This window comes from Lepidochelys kempii, chromosome 1, assembly GCF_965140285.1.
Source record: "Lepidochelys kempii isolate rLepKem1 chromosome 1, rLepKem1.hap1, whole genome shotgun sequence".
Lineage (NCBI taxonomy): Eukaryota > Metazoa > Chordata > Testudines > Cheloniidae > Lepidochelys > Lepidochelys kempii.
Window position 1 is genome coordinate 157,098,822 of NC_136380.1, and position 21,658 is coordinate 157,120,479.

Sequence of the window (21,658 nt, forward strand, 5' to 3'; positions counted from 1 at the left end):
TCCAACCTCATTACAAACAAAACCCTACAATGATACTCAGACTGAGGCTCAAGAGCTGCAAGTGGCTCTTGAATGTGTCTCTTGCTGTTCTTTATAGCACATAGTAAAACAATGTGTGATTTAATTATTAATCAAACTAAGTTATTAACCAATCATGATGCTTTCAGTATATTATTAACCAATTGTAGTTGATAAAATAATAATACTTGGTCAGTCAAAAACTAAATATTTCCCATCATATTGTTTAAATATGAATATATAGTACTATAGTAAATGAAACAATGCAGTCGCACTACTCTGGCTCTTTTGGGTAATGTGGATTCCTAATTTGGCTCCTGAACCACTGAAGGTCTGAGTATCACTGCCCTACAACTAGGCTGCAAATGCATTCTTTAAGGAGGAATCGGGCTTCAATTTGTTTTTTCTTTAACTAAGTGGAAAGCAATGTTTACTATTTTACCTTATTGTTTCAGTGCCCCAAACGTCAATATCCAAATAAAAACATTATAAGGGAAAGCAACAGCTAGACTACAAAAAGAAAAGGAGTCCTTGTGGCACCTTAGAGACTAACCAATTTATTTGAGCATCAGCTTTTGTGAGCTACAGCTCACTTCATCGGTTGCATCATGATACATCCGATGAAGTGAGCTGTAGCTCACGAAAGCTCATGCTCAAATAAATTGGTTAGTCTCTAAGGTGGCACAAGTCCTCCTGTTCTTTTTGCGAAGACAGACTAACACGGCTGCTGCTCTGAAGCTAGACTACAGCAGCTTTTCAGTTGAAGGAAACCTCCGTCCCATAAGACTGTTCAGAAGGTGCCCCCTGCTGGCAGCTAACATGTCTGAAGATTGTCTCATTGTTTCTATACTAGCAGGAAAGCAAAGCTTTCGTCCTGACCCATAATTTCATCCTTAGAAATAAGCACAGTTTCCAGCTGTTGGGAGTGAGACAGGGCCAAAGCTTCAAACTGCAGAGAAACTGGTATCACAAGCTCAGGCCACAGTGGATTTTTTTTAACGAGAGAACCCAAGACTACATGTTTACACGGAACACTTTGCAGCTCAGACCTTGCATATACATGCATCACAGTGAATAATGTTGCACCTCCTCCCCACCCACTCTCCCAAAAAGTGTAACGGAAGCATGTGGCAAGAGGATCAGTTAACCATAGTCCCTATCCATCAAACATATTTAGATACGTGAGCTGCTGGAGAAGCCATGCTAATACTGGACTAAACTGTTCATTTCAGTGATATAAATCAGCTCTCAAAATATTTTGTCCGCAGACTGAAAACAACATTGTCTATGGACAAATTATTGTGTGTGTAAATGTGTGCCTGCCGGAAGAGGAGCAGGGAGAAGGGGGAAGACTTGATAAACACACCTCTGAGTTCTGATGATAGTCACGTGCTCAAGTGTACTTACCATGCACCTTTGACCACCTCAGCTGCACGGTGCCCACCTCTGGAAGAAAGGTTTCAGAGTAGCAGCCGTGTTAGTCTGTATTCGCAAAAAGAAAAGGAGGACTTGTGGCACCTTAGAGACTAACCAATTTATTTGAGCATGAGCTTTCGTGAGCTACAGCTCACTTCATCGGATGTGAGCTGTAGCTCACGAAAGCTCATGCTCAAATAAACTGGTTAGTCTCTAAGGTGCCACAAGTACTCCTTTCCTCTCTGGAAGAAAGAATAAGCTTCTAGGCATCTTCAAACAGCCACCATTTTGCAGAGAGAGGGGAAAAAACCAATCCTGCCAGAGAGGCGTTTCCTTCTTCCTATTAATCCCCCACCCACAACACATGGACTTTCCCTCCAAAATTACACTTGGGTAAAAGCCAGGGTAATAGTAAAGTCCTGCAATAGCAGCAGGTTTAAAATCTCATCTCACAAGAACCAGAAAGGGTTTTGTACTGTACTCATCACTGTGCAATCTTGAGTGCCTCACAAGTAAATAAAAGATTCATTCTTTCGTCTTTGGTTCTTTCTCCCTTACCTCTCCTTGGTGCTGAAGGGATGTTTTAAAATGCATTTCTTGCTGAGGGCAAGCATAGTGACAAGTCTTGTCTTTGTGAAGGCAGTGAAGCTAATTTTCCTCCTTATCTCCACACTGAAGGCACTTCCACAACTGTGCGCCAGTCCTGAACAAAGCTCTGTCCCCAGCACTCATGACTCCCTCTCCTTTTGCAGGTGGCTCCCTTATTCATAAGGAGCACAGTTGTCATTAAAAGGTCTTGTTGACTTACAGCTGGGTTCCCAAGTAAGAGTCCCAAGCTCATGAAAACTAAGAAAATTAGGACAGTGACCTTGATCCATTGTTAAATGGGCTCCAGTACAGAAACAAGAACTCCAGGGTGAGGTGTTCTCTTCCACTGCTGCTGCTTACCAGGTACACTGTTGCATTCCACACTAGCTGGAGTTTTAAGGGCTTGTATGTTTATTCCCAGGCATAGGGCATTGCAGCAATCCAACTTGGAGGTCCCAAAGCCATGGATCACCATGACTAGGACTGCAACTGTCCAAAGAGGGCATAGTTGAAAGAAAAGAGTGACTTCCAGAAATCCTATTTGGGTAGCTACATTCAGTGAATTAACCAGGACTGAAGAGCTGTACATTGGCTTGATCTGTGGCCTCGTTCTGCAATGACTGGTGGTGCTATAGGGCTAGCTATTTCTTCAAAATATCTCCCTTTCTCAAAAAGATCACCTCTGTCTAGCCCGGAGAAACGGAAGCTTTATTCCAACAGAAAGGAAAGAGTCCTGAATCTGCACTACAGCTACCTCCAACGGAGCTGCAGGTATGAAAAACCTTAAGGTACAACAGCCTTCTTGTGGTAAGACAAGAAGCTAAAGAGAAACCTCCACCTACATCCCTGGGAGATGTAGTGCCATAGAAGAGGTACACACACAGTCCTGTAGAAGACAGCGCAACAGCTGTCACTGACTGTAGGAGTTCTCACTAATCCTAGGAGTTCACTGCCCCTTCTACAGGCAAAGTATTGGAAGTTTTGCAGTGCTGTTTATAGACTATTCTTTTTTAATTCCTGCACATGTAAGGAAGGCACACATTTAAGAACATGCTTAAAAAGTTCCTTTTATACAGCCCCTTCTTCTAGAGCTTTCCCACTGACTCAACATTTAAAGATAGTTAGAACATTTCATACCCTCAATAAGGTTCAAACCCTGCCTTCTCCCCACTAAGATAACCCCATATCTGTAAAAATAAGTTGATCCATAAATAAATTTACAAGAGAAACATCTGGAAGCAGCCTTTATTTGTAGTCAGCTACATGAACACAATGTCTTCCACTTCTATTCTTGCTCCTTTGATAACTGACGATTTCCTACATTTTCTACACGCACAAACCCAGCATTGTAACAAATCATGAGCAACATGAAGTTTCCTAACCTCCACCCAAGCACACTTAATAATATAATCTGTATGTAGCTCTTGTTTTTAGCTTCCTGAGAATCTCCATAAGAGAGGATACTATTGAAGCTCACAATTTTGACTATTAAGGTGATCAGCGTGAATAGTGCATATGCTTGTGGTGCAATTTCAAAACCTCAGCTCACGCCAGAGATGTACTTGACAAAAATGTTTTGTATTTTTAAAAAAATGCTCTAATAGAGAAAATCTCTCTTCCATAAAAGTACTTTTCTTTTCACATCTGCATTGATTAAACAAGGTTAAGAACATAGTTTTTCAAACTGAACCGTCTTTTTTACAAAGGAAAAGCATCTTCTTAAATCCCCACTGCTCTCCAGTCAAGGGTACAGATAGTATTTATGATACCTCAATGCAATATCACACAATAAACCTTAAATCAGACCGCATCAGAATCTAAATGAAGCTCATTAGTTTAAATTTACAAGAACCACCTTTAACTGAAACACCCACTACGATACATATATTCCCTGGAGCATACCTCATACATGACATTTTTGTTAACTTTATGTACATTGTTTTACTGTAGTATTAAAACCACACACAGAAAATTTCTGTAGCCACATCAAAACCAGTTTAGTTTTCTTAACAGGGACAGCAGGCCTAAAGTCTAAATAAGAATAGCACCAATAAGCAGAACAATGTATATTCATATCATTACATCTCAGAGTAAACAAATTAGCAGAGTATGTGCTGGCAAAAATATTCTCAAAATCCATGTTGTAACCTTTTAGGATCATTGTCATAATAGGACAAAAGAATTGGTACTCTTGAAAAACAACTTCATGTACAGGTCTTAAAATTCCTGTTGATTAAAAAACACAGGGCAAATGTATTTGGAACATGGTTCTTGTCTGTGAAAAGCAGGTGCCCATGGGGCACAAAGTTCTGTTAAGTCAGCATCATTTTTCTGTGAATAGAGTGAAAGACAGACAACTTGGAGCTGAAAGAGAATAGAACGCTATGCTGGCCTATAAAGGGAAAAGTTAATGAGGCAGGAAGAAAAAGAAAAATAAGAAGTGAACAGACAACATTTAGGAAAGAGATGGAAATGCTGAAGGTTGTTGGACTCTATGAATCAGTAAAGGCTCCTTCAAATGCAAATATTCTATGATTAAAAGAGATGCGGGAAAAAGGTAAAAGAAAATAACTAGACAACATTTAATTAATTTATACCTCATTCTTCTTCCATTTGATTGTATTTCGATGAAGTTGCTCTGTTAGTCTGGAAAGGGGAAGGTGGTAACCGCACTGGAGTCAGCCTGTTGCCCATTGCTAGGCAAGTAACTACGTTCATGTGGAAGAGATCTTTAAAACGTACAAGGCACTGTAGCTGATACTTTCCCCTTGTTTCAAGCCCTCTTTTAGCTATGAAAGGCCTATTGTGCAGTTAAATAAGGAGAGATTCTTCAAAATGCTAGGGCATTAACAATAAGGTGTGTCCTGCTGTTGACACACAGATTTATTCATATTTGGAAAAAGCCCAACTTTTAAAACAGAAAAAAAGCCATGAAAGGAATATGGAAAGGAGGGCTATGCAACACAGTATTTTTAATTAATGGTGAGTTAACCACGGGGCATAGAAATGACTGTTTCCACTGGCTACATCAGAGCTGATCCTGACTTTTACCTCACGGACATAGGAAATGACTGTATACGCAGCAAACTATTGCAGCCTTGCTTGAAACACACAGATAAGTGTGTCTCTATTGTTCAGTCCTCTTAAATTTCTCTGTTCCCAGATCCCAGCAATTTCTCAATGCCAAAGTTCAGACTGACACACCCAGAAAACTAAATACAATAGCTGTTTCAATGCAAGGCAGCTAGACTAGCCAGGAATGCATTTTAACATAGCTTTCCTCTCAAAGAACAGCAGTCAGCAGTAACTTCACTCCCCACATCTGAATGGCAGTCAATCCCATAGCAGCTGTATCTACTCCTCGCAATAGCAATTGAACTGGTGCATTTCAACCACACTATGCAGCCTCTGAAACAGAACTGTGAAATCTACAAAGCAATCCAGCCCTATGCTCAGTCCATTGCTCCAAATATTCTGACTCCACAGTATTCATGTCATTTGGTTTTCATGTGTGTCCCTAGTGTTTTTCAAAGGGATGGAGGGTATTTTTGCTGGAATAGTATGCTGGCTGGTCTCAGAACATTCTCACACAACCCGCACCAATTGTCAAAGTCCAAAAAATTATTTAGGTTACAGGATGCATGACCTTTACTCAAAGAGCCAGTCAACAGACCCTTTTGTTAGGATGTGCTTGGAAATCAATGCATTTATGTACCAAACGTTTTTGCAATCTCTGAACAGAGCTGGGAATCAGACTGTCAACTTTATGTCTGTGGTTTATAAAAGTGCTAATGGGGCAAGCAGGGGAAATATGTTTCTATTGATGCATGATATTTCTGGTATTGTACATTTAATTTCCTAAAGCTTACTATTATTATTATTACAGTATCCACTTCATTTGCCTGTTAATTTCAGCACACCCTTTACCATGGCCCCAATACCATCAAAGATGTGATGTAATTCCGTTTCACACATAAATGCTGGGGTAGTAACCATCTTGTTATTCACGTCTACATGAGCTTCGTGGAAGAGAGTTAAGGAAAACACAGCCAACCTAGTATTTGCAGATGCTGTCTGCAGAATGAAACATCACCACCTACATCTTCAATAAATATCTTCCCCAACCCCCAAGTAATGTAAAGGTGGTCACAGTTGTAGCCTCAGAATGGAGATGTTCTACTTATTTTTTCAGAAATACCAGTATTGTATCAATGGGGAAAAGAGTATTAATGATTACATGAGAAGATGGGAAACTCCTTGCTTAGAAGTTAATGCTTCAGGGTAAAGATGTCTTGGTCACAGCTTTAGACTTTTGGAAAAAGAAAGAAATGAATTTCAAACAAAACTGACTAGTTATGGGGTCCTTTTCCATTGATAGATTGTACTTGTAGGCCATTATATATAGCACTTCTGACTTAACCGCTGCACTGGTTGTGCCAGAGGAATTTTCAGGCAACAACTGAGCACCATGTGTAAGGATTCAGCCACACAATTAACTTGATAAATCAATGGGAATAATGCTGCCTAATCCACATGTATCATACTACAGTATAGTCCTACCAGACTATCAACAGTTAAGCATCAACTCTGTGTATTTTTGCAACTGTGCTGACTTATACATTAAGAATAGTCATGTCCCTCAACACTTGATCACGGATTATTAATTGGAAAGGATATAGTTACTTCTTTTACACAGTGTTTTCCTCCCAGTGCTTTAATGGCTATTGCAGTTCCGGCATAAGGCCATTTCCCACCTTCCTCTTCTTCATGTCCCACAGTAACTTCAGCACCAGGAAGTACTTTTGCAGCCAACACTGGTGAAATGCAGCACAGGCTGCAAGAAAAATAAGAAAGGTTACTCCAGTGAGACTACTTCTTAAAAGAATGAATTATAATTATGAAACTTCAAATGCACATATATGTAAAGATCATAAAGTCAAACATGAAAAAGTAATTTCTTTCCAGCTACGTCAGGCTTTTCCTGGCAAGCAAGGTAAACTTTTTCTTAGCTTCTCTTTCTTCCTACCATCATGAAAGAAGATTTTTTTTTTTAAATGAACCACTAATAAATGCAAGGCTGAATACATTTTTTCTAGCTCAAAGACTAACATCCACCCACTTACCTAGCATTTGTTTTATCTCTGCTCTCACAGAAATTATCAACTACACAACAGCACTTTCAATTGCTCCTCTAAATGTACCATACCCAATGCTCCTAGAATGTACATACCCAATGGGTTTCCCAGCTTTGTGGAACTCCTTTAGGACACGTTCAACCTCTCCATTCACTTTGCAATCCTTCCCATCCACAGCAAAGGTGGAACTGCCACGACAAGAAGCTTTCGTTAACACCTCAATATAATGCTATGACTTTATATGTGGACACTCAGAGCAGCTCTCAATGGACATCAATAATGGAAAGTGGATACTAACGCTTCACTGCGTCAAGTAACAAATTATAAACTACAAATCTTAGCTTTAACTAAGTACTAAGTGTTCTAACATTTTGCGGAAACAGTATAGCAATGCTACCAGATTTTCAGATCATTACCAGAACAGAACAAATAATTTCTTATGACGACACAGCAAGGAACATCCTAGAAGAAGCCATTTCATAGAATCATAGAACCACACGATTAGAAGCAGTGGTGAGCTGGAACCGGTTTGCAACGGTTCGCTAGAACCGGTTGTTAAATTTAGAAGTCCTTTTAGAACCGGTTGTCCCTCACGGAACAACTGGTTCTAAAAGGGCTTCTAAATTTAACCGGCCAAAAGTGGCGCCTTAGGTGCCAACTCCACAGGTGCTCCAGCCCTGGAGCACCCAAGGGGAAAATTTGGCGGGTGCAGAGCACCCACCAGCCACTCCCCACCCCCGGCCCCAGCTCACCTCACCTGAACGTGCCTCCTAGGGGTGGGAGAGTCCCTCTGGCTCCTAGGGGTGGGAGAGTGGAGCTGTGGGGGGGAGCAGGGGGAGCGGCCGCTCCCCCCACTGATCACATCAAAAGTGGTGTGTTAGGTGCTGACTCCATGGGTGCTCCGGGGCTGGAGCACCCACTGGGAAAATTGGTGCGTGCAGAGCACCCACCAGCAGCGTCCCGCTCCCGACCCAGGCTCACCTCCGCTCCGCCTCTACCTCCTCCCCTGAACGTGCCGCTCCGCTCTGCTTCTCCGCCCCCCACCCCAGGCTTCCCGCGAATCAGCTGTTCGCGCGGAAAGCCAGGGCAGGCTGAGAAGCAAGCAGCAGCTTCCTGCTCAGGCCCAGGGAGGCAGAGCGGAGGTAAGCTCAAGGGAGGGGGGGAGGAACGGACGGATGAGGAGTGCCGCCCGCGGGAACGTGCGTGCGCGCAGGCGAACCGCTCCCCACCGCCACCCTTGGCCTGAGCAGGAAGCCGCGGCCTGCTTCTCAGCCCTCCCCAGCTTCCTGCCGAACAGCTGATTCGCGGGAAGCCGGGGCGGGGGAGGGGGCGGAGAAGCAGAGCGGGGCGGTGGTTTCAGGGAAGGAGGTAGAGGCGGAGCGGAGGTGAGCCTGGGTCGGGAGCGGGACGCTGCTGGTGGGTGCTCTGCACGCACCAATTTTCCCAGTGGGTGCTCCAGCCCCGGAGCACCCATGGAGTCAGCACCTAACACACCACTTTTGATGTGATCAGTGGGGGGAGCGGCCGCTCCCCCTGCTCCCCCCCACAGCTCCACTCTCCCACCCCTAGGAGCCAGAGGGACCTGCCGGATGCTTCCTGGGAGCTGCCCCAGATAAGCACCGCCGGGACCCACCTCACCCCCCAGCAGGTGCCTCTGGCTCTTAGGGGTGGGGTGGGCACCCACTACGGTGGCCCACGAGACTCTCCTGCCCGGTTCTGGGGGCAGTCAGGGGACAGGGGTCCGGGACAGGGGTCCTGGCGGGGGGTGGACGTCAAGGAACGTGGGGGGGGGTGGATGGGACAGGAGTCCCGGGGGTTGGACAAGGACCCCCTCGTGGGGTGAGGAGGGAACCCGTTGTTAAGATTTTGGCAGCTCATCACTGGTTAGAAGGGACCACAAGGATCATCTAGTCTAACCCCCTGCCAAGATGCAGGATTTGTTGTGTCTAAACCATCCAAAACAGATGGTTAAAAAAAAATACACTCAAATTTCTCAAAAGAATCAAAGAGAATAAGAAGACTAATTGGTCACAAGACACATGGGGTTTCACTTGGCTAATCCATGAACTTTTTGAAAGGAAATTATTTAGTGATTAGTTTAATACTATCCCAACACTTTCTATATAGACTGAGGCAGAAAGAAGTAAGAGAAAGATACTGAAAATGATCTAAAATTAAAAGTTTTATAAACTTCACTACTTCCCTCTATTATGCCCCCAAAACCACCACCACACCACCACAGAGAAAGGAAAGGTTTTTTTTTAATGTGGCGTGTAAGCACTAGAACTGCTGCCTAGTTTTGGTGGGAAATTTTTCAGTGTGGAATTTTCAGATTACAAAATGGCACACTAACAATAACAAGAATCATGTAGGGAAACCCCCGCACACCCATCCATGTGCAGCACTGAAAATGTTATACTATGGAAATCCCCAAACAATTTGAAAGAAGTCTTCCTTAGCTCCAATGGCTCTCAACCTTTCCCAACTACTGTACCTCTTTCAGGAGTCCGAGTTGTCTTGCGTACCCTCAAATTTCTCCTCACTTAAAAACTACTTTCTTACAAAATCAGACATAAAAATACAGAAATGTCACAGCACACTAGTACTGAAAAATCGCTTACTTTCTCATTTTTACCATATAATTATAACTAGGGCTGTCAAGTGATTAAAAAATTAAGCGGGATCAATCGCACTGTTAAACAATAATCGAGTACCATTTATTTAAAGATTTTTGGATGTTTTCTACATTTTTAAATATATTGATTTCAATTACAACACAGAATACAAAGTGTACAGTGCTCAATTTATATTAGTATTTTTTATTACAAATATTTGCACTGTAAAAAACAAAATAAGTAGTATTTTTCATTTCACCTAATACAAGTACTGTAGTGCAATATCTTTATCATCAAAGTTGAACTTACAAATATAGAACTATGTACAAAAAAATTGTATTCAAAAATAAAAAATTGTAAAATTTTAGAGCCTGCAAAAGTCCACTCAGTCCTACTTCTTGTTCAGCCAATCACTTAGACAAACAAGTTTGTTTACATTTGCAGGAGATAATGCTGCCGGCTTCTTGTTTACAATGTCACCGGAAAGTGAGAACAGGCGTTCGCATGGCACTGTTGTAGCTGGCGTTGCAAGGTATTTACATGCCAGATGCGCTAAAGATTCGTATGTCCTTTCATGCTTCAACCACCATTCCAGAGGACATGCATCCATGCTGATGACGATTTCTGCTCAATAACAATCCAGAGCAGTGGGGACTGATGCATGTTCATTTTCATTATCTGAGTCAGATGCCACCAGCAGCAGGTTGATTTTCTTTTTTGGTGGTTCAGTTCTGTAGTTTCCGCATCGGAGTGTTGCTCTTTTAAGACTTCTGAAAGCATGCTCCACGCCTCGTCATTCTCACATTTTGGAAGGCACTTCAGATTCTTAAACCTTGGGTCGAGTGCTGTAGCTATCTTTAGAAATCTCACATTGGTACCTTCTTTGCATTTTGTCAAATCTGCAGTGAAAGTGTTCTTAAAATGAACAACATGTGCTGGGTCATCATCCGAGACTGCTATAACATGAACTATATGGCAGAATGTGGGTAAAACAGAGCAGGGGACATACAATTCTCCCCCAAAGAGTTCAGTTACAAATTTAGTTAATGCATCATTTTTTTAACGAGCTTCATCAGCATGTCCTCTGGAAAGGTGGCCGAAGCATGAAGGGGTATATGTATGTTTAGCATATCTGTCACGTAAATAGCTTGCAATGACAGGGGGACAGTGTGGCACAGTAAATAAGGCATTGGACTGAGAATCCAGAAACCTTGGTTCTGTTCTCAACTCTGCTACTGGCCTGCTGGGTGACCTTAGCTAAGGGGCATGGCTACACTTGCAGATGTAGAGCCCTTTGAGTTAAACCAGTCTTCGGAGAGAGCAGTAGGGAAAGCGCTGCAGTCTGTCCACATTGACAGCTTCAAGCGCACTGTTGTGGCGGCACTTGCAGTGGCATTGGGTGTGGTGCATTATGGGCAGCTATCCCAGCATACAAGTGACTGCAACGTGCTTTTCAAATGGGGGAAGTGGAGTGTGACAGGGATTGCGTTGTGGGGGAAGAGAAAGAGGGAGTTTTTGGGAGGCTGAGAGCATGTCAGCATGCTGTCTTGTAAGTTCAGACAGCAGCAGATCCCCCCTCCCGGCCCCTCTCTCTCTCTCTCACACACAGCATTCCATAGTAATGGTTGCCTTGTCTCGGAGCAGATAAGCATGCCGGCTGTCAGAAATGGAGCTTTCAAAGGGCATATCTGCATTCCTACAGTGATTCAAAAACAATGAGAAGAGTGGCCACTTGACTTAAGGGGATTATGGGACATTTCCGGAGGCCAGTCAGAACGCAGTAATGCAACATCTCGTTCACACTGACACCCAGGCGTTGTAGCCAAGGCACAGCAAACGTTATTCCACTCGCCGAGGTGGAGTACCAGGAGCGCTCTACGTACCTTGCCAATGTGGACGGGTAGTAAGCTAGGGGGCCCGGGACTGCTTTAATGCACTCTAACTCACAAATGTAGCCAAGCCCTCAGTCACTTCATTGTGTTGTTTTTGCGGGCTCCAGTGGTGCAAAGGGTTAGCGCACCTTACTTATAGAGCAGTGCTGCATGGAGTGATGCTGAGGTTGTGAGTTCAAGCCTCATCTGGAGCACCAGTTGTTTTTTTCTTGGGAGGGTTGTGAAACACTGGAATGGGTTACCTAGGGAGGTGGTGGAATCTCCTTCCTTAGAGGTTTTTAAGGTCAGGCTTGACAAAGCCCTGGCTGGGATGATTTAGTTGGGGATTGGTCCTACTTTGAGCAGGAGGTTGGACTAGACCTCCGGAGGTCCCTTCCAACCATGAAATTCTGTGATTCTATGACACCTACAAAAGTGCCATGCAAATGCCTATTCTCACTTTCTGGTGACATTGTAAATAAGAAGAGGGCAGCATGATCGCCTGTAAATGTAAACAAATGTGTTTGTCTTAGTGATTGGTTGAACAAGAAGTAGGACTGAGTGGACTTGTAGGCTCTGAAGTTTGACACTGTTTAGTTTTTGAGTGCAGTTATGTAACAAAAGAAAATTTACATTTGTAAATTGTACTTTCACAACAAAGAGATTGCACTACAGTACTTGTATGAGGTGAACTGAAAAATACTATTTCTTTTGTTTATCATTTTTACAGTGCAAATATTTATAATCAAAAATAATATACTCTTGGATTTCAATTACAACACAGAATAAAATATATATGAAAATGTAGCTAAACATCCAAAATATTTAATAAATTTCAATTGGTATTCTATTTAACAGTGTGATTTAAACTGCGATTAATCGCGATTAATTTTTAAAATTATTATAACATAAATCAATTAGGAACATAAATATCGTACTTTCATTTCAGTGCATAGTACATAGAGCAGTACAAATAAGTTATTTTCTGTATGAAATTTTAGTTTGTACCAACTTTACTAGTGCTTTTTATGTAGCCTGTTGTAAAACTAGGCAAATTTCTAGATTAGTTGATGTACCCCCTGGAAGACCTATGCATATCCCTGGTTGAGAACCACTGGGGTAGACTATGTAAATTAACATATTTTACAAAAAGGCCACTAACTGTTTCCTATTATTACTGTCTGAGTTATGCATAAAGGATTTCTGTATCACTTTACTTAACTTGGCACTCACAGGTTTTTAGCAGCTCCGAATCCACCAGGGAATATCACAGCATCATGGTCCTTTGTACTAAGTTTAGCCAGGTCTGTGATTTTACCACGAGCAACCCTTGCTGATTCCACTAAAACGTTTCTTGAAGAACAAGAAATAAAGCAATAAGAGGAATGAAGCCAGTGCATACAAGTGCGGTGAAACTGTGTAAGAAAAGGGTGTTATTTTTGAAGAGTTGAAAATAATGACCCTGAATAACTACAGCTACAGCTGCTTCTGAAACAGAACTGGAATATACAGTACCCATGAGCCAAGACAAAGTCACAAGACAAAGAATCTAAGGTTTTCTCACATACAAAATATTAGTAGGCATGAAGTTAAACACTTTGGGAAAATTGCTACTAGTAAATATTTAGCACAGGGCATAACTCCTGCAGCACGTCCCTGTGGCACAAGCTCAAGAAGCAGGAGCCATCTTGTGCAAATTAAATGTAGCTCTTACCTTGATTCAGCCTCAGTTGGTTGTCCTTTGCTGTGGTCAATAACATGCATCTGAGGAATATCTGGGGCATACATCTGAACTTCAGCTCCCCCACGACTCAGGTGAACCAAAATACTACACAATAGGTAAAAATATGATGAAAGCCTTAGAAGAGAGGGAGTCTTAAGGAGCCAGTTAGAGAAGGTTTTTATCTGGCTCTGACTCCTACCAGAAATATATTATGTTTTGGAAAACAGTACTGACAAAGTAGCATAAAAAATGACCGCAAAGTGTCAGTTTTAGAGAACATATAGGGCAGGGGTCCCCAAACCGTGGGGTGCGCCCCCCCTAAGGGGGCGTGGAGGAACATTTGAGGGAGTGACCGCAGCAGGACCTGGGCCAACGCCCACAGGGAGTGGGAGGGAGCACCACCCCAGCCCAGCTCCACCTCTAGCCACAGCTCCTCGCCCATTCCCAGTTCTGTCCCCAGCTCTGCCTTCAGCCCACATGTTCCTCTGCTGACCCAACTGTGTGTGGGGAGGGGGGGGGGGCACACAGACAGACAGATTCCATTACTGGTAAGGGGAGGGCTGCGACAGGAAAAGTTTGGGCACCAGTGGTATAGGGCATTTATTATAGTCTGTAAAGGGGGGAAGTGAGGTGGAAGACTAGATGAGCTTCAGTTGTTACCTTAAACCCCTTTGATTGCCATGTTATTTACTCTTGTTATAGAAATCAGTACAGTCTTCCTTCAGAACTGTAAGAGGAGTCCAAATGTCTCACGAAAGGGCATTAAGATCAATGTCCCATTATCTGATATACAGTGTGATAGGTTAAACTCAATGTGAATATTAACAATCCTGGCACTGGAACTTGGCCCAGAAAGGTGATTATGAAATAAGTGAAGTCTGTGGTCTTGCTTCCTAAGCTGCAAACGCTAGAGCAGCAGCTAGCGTTGCTTGGGAGAGAAGGATTGTTGACCAATAGCTCGTTGCTCTGGCTTAGCATGTGGTGGTGATGGAGTCTGCCCACTTCTCCTCATCTGGAAGCATCCAGTATGAGAACTTAAGGACCATAAAGCTGAGACAAAATGGTGGATTTTCATGGGGTATGGAAAGAATCAACCCTGGGAGAAAACCACACACCATCAAGGCTCTTCCAGGGTAGTACCGACACCCCTGGGAAACTGGAAATTAATTAAATAGAATAAAATGCTCTAATCATGTGAAGAATACTTTTCTGGACTCTGCAATAATGCAAAGCTGCTTACGCTGAGGCCTCATGGATTTCCGTACCATCATACACACCACATCCAGACAAGACCTGCAAAGAGAAAATCAAACACAATATTTCAGACAAAATATGTATTTTTCTGCATCGGTCTTCACTGCAGAAGATGTGGGGGAGATTCCCACACCCATCCATTCTTTTCAGGTGATAAATCTGAGAAAGTTACCCAAACTGAGATGTCAATACGGGAGATTTCGGAACAAACTGATAAATTAAAGTGTCACTGGGTCCAAATGGTATTCAACGAAGAGTTCTGTAGGAACTCAGATATGAAATTGCGGAACTACTAACTGTGGTAAGTAATCTATAGCTTCAATCTGTACAAGATGACTGGAGGGTAGCTAATGTAAGGCCCATTTTTTAAAAAGGCTCCAGAGGTAATCCTCACAATTAGAGACTGATAAACCTAACTTCAGCACCAGGCAAATTGCTTGAAATGACAGTAAAGAACAAAATTATCAGACACATGGATAAACACAATATGTTGGAGAAGAGTCTTTTGTAAAAAGAAGTCATGCATCACCAATCTGTTAGAATTCTTTGAGGGTATCAACAAGTATATGGACAAAGGTGTCCCAATCAATACGGTGAGTAAACTTTCAGAAAGCCTTTGACAAGGTCATCACCAAAGTCTCTTAAGCGAACTAAGCAGTCGTGGGATAAGAGGAAAGGTCCTATCATGGAGCAGTAACTGGCTAAAAGATAGGTTTCAGAGTAGCAGCAGTGTTAGTCTGTATCCACAAAAAGAAAAGGAGTACTTGTGGCACCTTAGAGACTAACCAATTTATTTGAGCATAAGCTTTTGTGAGCTACAGCTCACTTCATCAGATGCATTCAGTGGAAAATACAGTGGGGAGATTTATATACACGGAGAACATGAAACAATGGGTGTTACAATACACACTGTAACAAGAGTGATCAGGAAAGGTGAGCTATCACCAGCGGGGGGGGGGGGTAGGGCGGAGGACCTTTTGTAGTGATAATCAAGGTGGGCCATTTCCAGCAATTGATAAGAACATCTGAGGAACGGCGGTGGCGGCTCAGGCAGAGACAAACACCTACAAGATCTCTATCAAGCATTCTTACAACTACAATACCCACCTGCTGAAGTGAAGAAACAGACTGACAGAGCCAGAAGAGTACCCAGAAACTACCTACTAGAGGACAGGCCCAACAAAGAAAATAACAGAACGCCACTAGCCATCCCCTTCAGCCCCCAACTAAAACCTCTCCAACACATCATCAAGGATCTACAAGCTATCCTGAAGGACGACCCATCACTCTCACAGATCCTGGGAGACAGACCAGTCCTTGCTTACAGACTGCCCCCTCAACCTGAAGCAAATACTCACCAGCAACCACAAGCCACACAACAAAAACACTAACCAGGAACCTATCCTTGCAACAAAGCCCGTTGCCAACTCTGTCCACGTAGCTATTCGGGGGACACCATCATAGGGCCTAATCACATCAGCCACACTATCAGAGGCTCGTTCACCTGCACATCTACCAATGTGATATATGCCATCATGTGCCAGCAATGCCCCTCTGCCATGTACATTGGCCAAACTGGACAGTCTCTACGTAAAAGAATAAATGGACACAAATCAGACGTCAAGAATTATAACATTCAAAAACCAGTTGGAGAACACTTCAATCTCTTTGGTCACTCGATTACAGACCTAAAAGTGGCAATTCTTCAACAAAAAAACTTCAAAAACAGACTCCAACGAGAGACTGCTGAATTGGAATTAATTTGCAAACTGGATACAATTAACTTAGGCTTGAATAAAGGCTGGGAGTGGATGGGTCATTACACAAAGTAAAACTATTTCCCCATGTTTATTCCCCCCCGGCTGTTCCTCAGACGTTCTTGTCAACTGCTGGAAATGGCCCACTTTGATTATCACTAAAAACGGTTCCCCCCGCCCCACCGGTAATAGCTCACCTTACCTGATCACTCTGGTTACAGTGTGTATGGTAACACCCATTGTTTCATGTTCTCTGTGTATATAAATCTCCCCACTGTATTTTCCACTGAATGCATCCGATGAAGTGAGCTGTAGCTCATGAAAGCTTATGCTCAAATAAATTGGTTAGTCTCTAAGGTGCCACAAGTACTCCTGTTCTTTTGGCTAAAAGATAGAAAACAAAGCGTAGGAATAAATGGTTGGTTTTCACAATGGAGAGAGGGAAGTAGAAGGGACCCCCAGAACCTGTACTGTGACCAGTGCAGTTCAGTATATTCATAAACAATCTAAGAAAAGGGCGAACAGTGTGGTGGCAAAATTTGGAGATGATTCAACATTACCCGAGAATCTTGGGCCAAGATAGTTAAGTTCAAAGCTGACTGTAAAGATTACAAAGAGATCTGACAAAACTGGGTGACCGGGCAACAAAATGGCAGATGAAATTCAGTGTTGAAAAGTGCAAAGTAACACATACTGGGAAAAATAATCACAACTATACGTACAGAACAATGGGGTCTAAATTAGCTGTTACCATTCAAGAAAGAGATGGATAGTTCTCTGAAAATTTTCACTCAATGTGCAGCGGCAGTTAAATAAATGAACAATGTTAGATATCACTACGAAAGGGGTAGATAATAACACAGAAAATATCATATTGCCACTAGATAAATCCATGCTATGCTCACATGCTAAATATCGCATGCAATTCTGGTAACATGATCTCAGAAAAGATGTATTAGAATTGGAAAAGGTGCAGAGAAGGGCAACAAAGATGACTAGAGATATGCAACAGCTTTCATATGAGGAGAGATTAATAAGACTGGGACTGTTCAGCTTAGAAAAGAGACAACTAAGAGGGGCTATGAGAGAGGTCTATAAAACCATGACTGGTGTGGAGAAAGTGAACAGGAAAGTATTACTTACTCCTTCACATAACACAAGAACTAGGGACCTGATTAAATTAATAAGAAGCAGGTTTAAAAACAAAACAAGGAAGTTCTTTTTAACACAACACACGGTCAACCTGTGCAACTCATTGCCCAGGATGCTGTGAAGGCTAAAAGTACAACTGAATTAAAAAAAGAATTAGATCTATTCATGGAGGATATGTCCAGCAATGGCTACTAGCCAAGGTGGTCCGGGACGCAACCCCATGCTCTCAAGGTCCCTAAATTGCCAAAGACCAGACGCTGGGACTGGATGACGGGATGGATCACTTAAAATTGCCCAGTTCTGTTCATTCCCTCTGGGGCACCTGGCATTGGCCACTGTCAGAAGACAGGATACTGGGCTGGATGGACCTTTGGTCTGACCCACTATGGCCGCTCTTATATTCTTAAGCATTATGCCCTGTGTTAATACAGCAGTACCCGGAGTGGGTATCCTAACAGGGGAGAGGCAGAACATTTCAGCTCCAGGACTCTGCTTGGTGGGCGGCCAGTCTCCAACTAGCATTACCCTCTCCACGCTCTTAAAAGCCAAGTAATCTGTACTAATGGCACAAAGATTCCCGCTGGATCGCCACCCGCTGCAGAGCGGGATCTAACGAGGCAACTAACCCCGCGCACCCGGCACCCGCCCTAGCCCAGGCCAAGCAGAGGACACCGGGACAGAAGCAGGCAGCGAGAGGGTCACCTTGGGCTTATCAGCCGCCCGGGAGGCGGGGGGCGGTAAGGCGGCTCCCCGCCCAGCCCCCCAGCATGGGCTGCGCTGCCCAGCCCGCCCGGAGCCCAGGGCCACCCCGCCGCAGCTGGCGCTAAGCCCTGCTACGGGGCCCAGCTCGACCCCGGCCCGCCCCGCCTCGCCTCCCTGGCTGCCGGGAGCCCCCCGCCGTCCCGCCCGCGGCCGGGCCGCACCCACCACGGCCACCCGGGCCCCGCGCAGGCGGCGGGCGGAGCCGTGGAGCGAGGCTCGCCCGCTCGGGGCCGCCCGCAGCAGCAGCCGCGCCGCCAGCATGGCCGGGCTCAGGGGAGGCGCGGGCTGGAGTCGCCGCAGGGGCCCGGGCGCCGGGCGGGTGCAGCAGCGAGCCCCAGGGCGCGGCCGGCCGGGCCTTGCAGCCGCACAGCGCCGGCTAGAGGCGGGAGGTCCCCGCCCGCTGCTGCGGAGCCTGCTGCTCGGCCGGGGCCGGGCTTCGCCCTCTGCCTGCTCCGTGCTGGGCGTCTCAGGGCACCCGCAGAGCGCTCTGGGCGGGCGGGCCGGCCACAGGCACTCGTGCCTCGCCCCCATCCTCTCCTCAGCCCGCCCCCGCGGCCCCCTGCTTGGTGTCTCCGCTGGGGCCCGCCGGGAGCCCCACTAGCACCTGCAGGACTGCGAGCTCAGCCCGGGTAGCGTGACCAGGCAGCCAGGGTGAAAAATCCGGACGGGGGCGGGGGGTAATAGGAGCCTATACAAGAAAAAGACCCCCAAATCGGGACTGTCCCTATAAAATCGGGACGTCTAGTCACCCCAATCCCGGGTAGCAAGTGCTAGATGCCCAGCAGTAGTTGCAGGATCAGACCCTCAGATCACTGACCATCCCGACCTGCCTTTGCAAAAAGCACTGTATAAATTTAAATGAATTTTAATAATTATTCACATTGAAACTTGGTGCTAACCATTCAGACCCCTCCTTCAAAAATGCCCACAACCAAGACACATTTTCATGGGATTTACGATTAAGCTCAAATTTGGGGTGCTAGGTCTCATAGTTGCTGTTTTCCTTGAAGCCACAGCTCCTGAAATCATATACCTACAGAACCCCAGCTTTTTGTTGGGTGTTTGTTTTTTTAAAACAGAGGTTTCTTGCCTTCTTGGTTGCAGAGAAAAGCTTGAAAACATTAGCTGACTGTTCCTGCATTGTTCAAAGATTAGAAGACAAATAAAAATCCAAAAATACCTTATTTCTTTTTTAAATCTCACAATTTTTGAATACTCAGGTTTTGGTAAAATTGTTAGTTCACTATTACAGCTAAAATAAACCCAGGCAGCAGAAGCCCAGTAGTAGGGTAAATGTGGCACAGAAGTGATGTGCAGCAAGAAGCAAAGATCAACACACAGACCAGAGATGTTAGGCCAAATATGTTCAACATGCCCCTTATGCAGAGGCTCAGGACCCCCTTCACTGCAGCTTCTCTTGTACAAAATATTCTTTTTTCCCTCTGAAACCAGAAGACCGTCTGTACATTTTGTGGAAAGTCCCTTAAAAATATTCCATGGATATTTTGTTTCTTATGCAGAGAGAAGAAATGCCACAGAGATGCTGCCAAAACCCTTACAACTCTCCCCCCCCCCTCAATTCCTGCTCCTTGAAGTCCAACCTACTGACTTAAAGATAATAATTCTGTACTTATATCTTCCATAACACCTCTCATCAAAGCACTTTACATAGGAGATCAGAAGAGGGAAATAGGAAGAAAAAACACAAACTTGCACCAGCTTAAAGCTATTTTAGACCCTTAAACATTTTATTTCAGTTTAAGTAGATATGGGTTTAGCTTAAATCTGTTTTTTACAGGATTAAGATAAAATATACATTCAAAATTAAATAAGCACAGCTACAAAGATAGTTGCATGGATCTAACTAAATTGGGTTAAAACTACACCTTTAAACTGGTGCAAGTGTGTGTAGACAAAGTCTGATCCTGCAAAATGTAGGCAAGTGGGTAGCCACATTGACTTCAATAGCACTTGTGCATACAGTTGAGCATACACTAGTCTTCACAGGTTCAAGGCCTAAATCCTTTATAGTTGTCTGCCCACATTCAAAATCACATAAACTGGGCTAAACAGGAGGAAATATTAGGCCTAATGTTGAGCTTACCAGACTCATTCTGTTCAGCTTTCAGTATCACTCTTATTACCATGCTATATGAGCACTTCACAAAAGGTTACTGGACAACTTAAGCAGGACAAATATGTTTATTTTGATAGCTCTGTCTTAGCTCAATTGAGGAATAAAGGAATGGATGACTGCACCACCCCCTACGCAGGGAGTGGTTGGTGCAGAAGCTGGCTTTACACCTGATGAAAGTACTCCAGGCACTTCCACAGAGAAATCTGGTTTCATTGTGTTGCCTGTGCTGTATAGTTGCACAAAAATACTGCACTTATAAATGTAAATGTTTTTGGCATGGGTAATACAAAAGCATAGCTCTCCCTCCACAGATGTAATCCTTTGTATTACCTTTTCCAAACTTTCAAAACTAGCATCCAAGAACTGCCGGCACACAAATTTAGGGGCAAGATCAAGGCTACCTTAATAACAATGTGGCTAATATTATATACAATTGTGGCTTATAATCCTTACACACACACACTTAGATACTATTGAGATAACCGAGGTGGCCTTACAGTGCTAAGATCCATTTCCAGTAGCTGCTGTGCAGACCCATGGTAAACAGTTCCTGTCCTGAAGAGCACACAGTCTAGAGACAAGACACACAAGAAACCGTAAGCAATGGGGCAGCAATTATGGGGTAATGTCAGCCTATGTAACCATATGCTGATACTGCTACCATGTAGAACTTTGTTCTCAATCATGTAAGATTTCATTATTTTAACAGTCCCTATCCACCTATAATCCTTTTAGCTCTCCTAACATTTGCTCTTTCCTCATTTATTTGGTTTCTCCCTTCTATGCAGCCTGTTCTCAACACCAGGGGAGAGGCCCCTAAAACCAGCATTTGATTTGAGAAAATAAGGGTTTTTTTAAAAAAGGAGAAACAATCCAGAGTGCCACGACTGGTATGTGTCCCCGGCTCTTTTGCTCCTTTAATACTTTTTATCTTTTTTGACATCTTGCAACACAGGCAAGACATGGAGACACCAAAATAAACAAATAAAAAGAGGCAATAAAAGCAGCAACAGCAAAAAGATTTTTTGATGCTAAACAATCATGTAGGAAGAATGTAAAACACTACCACCGTGGCCAGTGAAGTGACTAGAAATGACTTATATCCTGGATAATAGTGGAAGGAAGCAGTAATTCGCAAGAATAAGCATGGAAAAACAGTTTTACACTGGTATATTTATTTACTTGGATCACCAGAGTATACAATAATATTTATTTTATACAGTTGAGTCA

The 21,658-nt window shown here is 43.7% G+C and overlaps 1 protein-coding gene across 2 annotated transcripts; it reads right to left on the minus strand.

Annotated features, from left to right (window-relative positions):
- Positions 1–3,249: 3,249 nt before the first annotated feature.
- GATD3 (glutamine amidotransferase class 1 domain containing 3) lies at positions 3,250–18,823 on the minus strand. 2 transcript variants are annotated; one of them, XM_073359133.2, is made up of 7 exons: positions 18,457–18,823; positions 14,607–14,659; positions 13,358–13,471; positions 12,877–12,996; positions 7,253–7,345; positions 6,700–6,856; positions 3,250–6,045 (listed from the first exon to the last, which is right to left on the minus strand). In XM_073359133.2, exons 1-7 carry the CDS (start codon positions 18,820–18,822, stop codon positions 5,917–5,919), a joined length of 1,032 nt encoding a protein of 343 aa, XP_073215234.2. In that variant the 5' UTR covers position 18,823; the 3' UTR covers positions 3,250–5,916. The 2 variants fall into 2 exon arrangements, with proteins under 2 accessions (XP_073215234.2, XP_073215244.1); XM_073359143.2 differs by lacking the exons at positions 14,607–14,659; positions 18,457–18,823 and adding an exon at positions 14,027–14,561.
- Positions 18,824–21,658: the final 2,835 nt, after the last annotated feature.

Coding starts and splice junctions, on each gene's coding strand:
- GATD3 (XM_073359133.2), bottom strand. CDS start 18,822: ATGGGGGCGAGGCACGAGTGCCTGTGGCCGGCCCGCCCGCCCAGAGCG. Junction 7,346..12,876: donor TTCGGAGCTGCTAAAAACCT/GTGAGTGCCAAG, acceptor TTGTCGTGGCAG/TTCCACCTTTGCTGTGGATG. Junction 6,046..6,699: donor ACTGTGTAAAAGAAGTAACT/ATATCCTTTCCA, acceptor ACTCTCTTCCAC/GAAGCTCATGTAGACGTGAA.